This window comes from Vigna unguiculata, chromosome 9, assembly GCF_037176805.1.
Source record: "Vigna unguiculata cultivar grain cowpea cultivar isolate G323 ecotype 2 chromosome 9, ASM3717680v1, whole genome shotgun sequence".
NCBI lineage: Eukaryota > Viridiplantae > Streptophyta > Magnoliopsida > Fabales > Fabaceae > Vigna > Vigna unguiculata.
The window spans coordinates 13,193,206-13,196,504 of record NC_140800.1 but is presented as its reverse complement, the minus strand read 5'-3'; the positions used below and the strand labels follow the sequence as shown (position 1 = coordinate 13,196,504).

Sequence of the window (3,299 nt, the reverse complement as noted above, 5' to 3'; positions counted from 1 at the left end):
GTGTTTTCCTTCTCTCATATTATGTGTACGGCTTTTTATTCGTTCATCTTTTTCAGCATCACTGTAGACTTTTCCACAGATCAATCCACACTCATGTTACATCATATTATATATATATACATACATATCCTTGTCCATGAGTCTTGAAATTCTGCATCACTGCTAATGACTGTGACAAGTACCCCTCATCATATTTGATAATTTGAGTCTTTGACCCGCTTCTTCTCCATGGAACACAACCAAAGTAAGCACGACAAGGACTATAATAATTTAAGAAAATTAAGAAAGAGGAATGTGTGACGGTGAGAGAGAGAATTTTACATGAAAGTGAGACCAATTAATACATAAGCAAGGATTTCAAGTAATCTTATTGTACTGTGATCTTGAAAAAAGGCATGTTATTTTAGATAGTTTGTACGGTTTTTGTGTTTTAATTTTGATTATTTACTCTATATAATAATTTTATATATAGGTGGAGTGCTCTGAATTATGATTGTTATATGTGGAAATAAAAGGCTTGTGAATGGACACGTGAAAAGATTAGGATCACAAAAATAATTAGCTTCACTCATTAATCAGCAATAATCGTCATTCAAACTTCTGCTGATGAAAACTGATACATCAACAGGAAAAACAAAGAAATCCGAGAGGAGAGGGATCATCATCTCATCAGTTCTCAAATCTTTTGCTACAAATCTGCTGTTATCAACATCTTTCTATTGCTCTTTATCTTGTCGTTTCAATTTTCAACCATAGATAAAGAACACAAAAAAAATCAACTCAAAATGAAAAAGAAAAAAAGAGAAAAAAGAAAGAAACAGGAGAATTTACAGCTCACATATGCTGGAACACATCAAAATTTGCTCCCCTTAGATCCTCCGACAGTGACATTAACGGATAGGTAGTGAAATCTATGGAATCCTGAGTCAGAAACTGCTCTTCTTGCCACGAACTTGTCTTGAACTCTTCAGATTTTACCACATTGACTTGAAACTGTAACAAAGGATCAATTTTGTTGTCACATTCCCATGATGAGAACCCTGCATTTTCCATCATTTGACACCCGGCTCCTGGATAAACACTCATGCTAGAGCTATTGCTGGAACTTTCCTTCAACAAAGAACTGATTTTAGAAGCTGAGTTGTTGTCTGAAAACTCTGCCACCGACACGTTCCCGTGGTGATCAGAAGTATTCAGACACGGCAATGAGGAGAATCCATAACTCGAATTGGTTCCCACCTGGTTCTGATCAAACTGTCTCATTGGGTTCACACTTGAACTGTAACCCATTTGGAATTCAAAGTAGGAGGACAAAGGGTCCAATGCATTCTTGCTCACGAAAACTCCCCTTGAAGTTTCTGTTACATTGAACACAGCATCATAGTAATTTGAATTGTTCACTAGAAGTGGTGAATCCTGTGATGAGGAGACTAAAATCCCTTGAGACACTGGTAGCAACACAGACGGTGGTGTCTCTATGCTGTACTTCTCTTCCTTTACTATGTGATCTTCCGCACTGACAAGAGGCTTGTGTGTAGCAGGGTCAATCCCTTGCTTCATCAGCTTCTTCTTCAAACAAGAATTCCAAAAGTTCTTAATCTCATTATCTGTTCTCCCTGGTAACTGAGCTGCAATTTGAGCCCACCTGACATTGGAAAACAACCATTTCAAAAATTCATAAAACCCTTCCAAAGCATCACAATTTGTTACAACATCACTAATTCACTGTGTATATGCATATATATATAACCTCACCTATTTCCTAGAACTTCATGAAGGCTAATTATAAGATCCTCCTCTTGTTGAGAGAACATCCCTCTCTTCAAATCCGGCCTCAAGTAGTTTATCCATCTCAATCTGCAACTCTTTCCACACCTTTGAAGTCCTGCAATTCATAAAGTAATGTTTTATTTTTTCTTTCAGCGACAAGAAATCAGAAACAAAAAAAGCGAGAGTTTGGGGAAGTTTTAAGACTCCAACCAGCTTGTTTGGGAACCGAACTCCAGCAGCCAACGCCAAATCTGGTTATGTAATTGAAGAGCTTCTCATCTTCTTCGGGGGACCATAAACCTTTCCTTAGTTTTTGCTTTAAACAACAGGAATGGCGACCCATGTGTGGGAGGACAGTGAGAAAAAGGACACAAAAAGGACAGTGTTTTCTTAATTATGGAGAAAGGGTGTGTGAACTAGGAAGTGGTGTCTGGGTCTATATAGTGAGACATTACCCGTGTGCTTGTGTCAGTGAAAGGTTTGTGGAGGTTGAAAATGTGTCAGTGTTGCTGTGTGGAGAGGGTAAAACCAGGAACTAATTGTGTGCATTTAAAGAGAAGAAGAGGGTGCAAATCATACTTAGGATTCAAGTTATGAAATAGAATGTGAGAGAGAGAGAAAGAAACTGAGGAGGAAGGTGAAGCAATCAAGTGGAATTTAAGCAAATCCGGTGCTGCTTTTTGCATTGTATTGGATTGATTTTTAAGACACCTTTTTCTAGAAAATTATAATTAAGCATCATAATATAACCATGCACTTTAGAGTTATAATCACATCCATATATATATTTTCAACCTCAGAACATTCTTTTGCTATTTACCAAAAAATTATTATATCATCAAACACGTGATTTTGATTTAGTTGGTGTAAATTATGTATGAAATTGTGTTAATTATTTTTTAAATATTTAATGAAAAAACACATAGATATTTTCTCTAAGACAATATCGGAAAGTCGCAAATTTCAACGCATGAATATGCTTTACAGAGAAAGTCTTTCGACAGTAAACTATTTTTTTTTTCTACGGGTCAAATTCCCTTTGACTGTAAACATGATATTGCATTTGGTAAATATTAGATTTAAAACTTTTGGGTGGGTTAATGTTAGATTCTTCCTTTGGTTGTGATTGATTTAAAAATAGTAATCCTGAATCATAATCTGGCATAATTGTTCTTTTGAGTTAACCTGGTGATGATCTCATCCTATGATGTCATTTTAAATCATAAAACGTGAATGCAAATTTTTTTTGGATGTTCCCCTAAAGGTAATTTACTTTTATGAAATGTATTGTCTAACTTTTTTTTTATATAAAATTTATTAAAAATAATCATGAAATTGTGTGACCTTAATCATTCTAATCAACTCTCATTTTTAATATATCTTAAGTAATTTAGTCAATAGTAAATTAGAAGAAGTGTATTATTAACAAACCTTTCTTAGGAGCTATCTACAGAAATTTATAACACGTTTACTTAAACAACTTTTTTAATTTTTAAAATAACACTTTCTAATTATCGATAAAATAAAAA

The 3,299-nt window shown here is 34.6% G+C and overlaps 1 protein-coding gene across 1 annotated transcript; it reads right to left on the bottom strand.

The window, feature by feature from the left end:
* Window positions 1–540: 540 nt before the first annotated feature.
* Window positions 541–2,353, bottom strand: LOC114162660 (uncharacterized). Its single transcript, XM_028046616.2, has 3 exons — window positions 1,981–2,353; window positions 1,756–1,885; window positions 541–1,645 (listed from the first exon to the last, which is right to left on the bottom strand). Exons 1-3 carry the CDS (start codon window positions 2,111–2,113, stop codon window positions 835–837), a joined length of 1,074 nt encoding a protein of 357 aa, XP_027902417.1. The 5' UTR covers window positions 2,114–2,353; the 3' UTR covers window positions 541–834.
* Window positions 2,354–3,299: the final 946 nt, after the last annotated feature.

What these genes read in the sequence shown, in the direction of transcription:
- LOC114162660 (XM_028046616.2), bottom strand. Translation starts at nt 2,113, where the DNA reads ATGGGTCGCCATTCCTGTTGTTTAAAGCAAAAACTAAGGAAAGGTTTA. An exon ending in TTCGGTTCCCAAACAAGCTG is followed by an intron (nt 1,886 to 1,980) that starts GTTGGAGTCTTA and finishes TATGAATTGCAG; the next exon opens with GACTTCAAAGGTGTGGAAAG. An exon ending in CATGAAGTTCTAGGAAATAG is followed by an intron (nt 1,646 to 1,755) that starts GTGAGGTTATAT and finishes TTCCAATGTCAG; the next exon opens with GTGGGCTCAAATTGCAGCTC.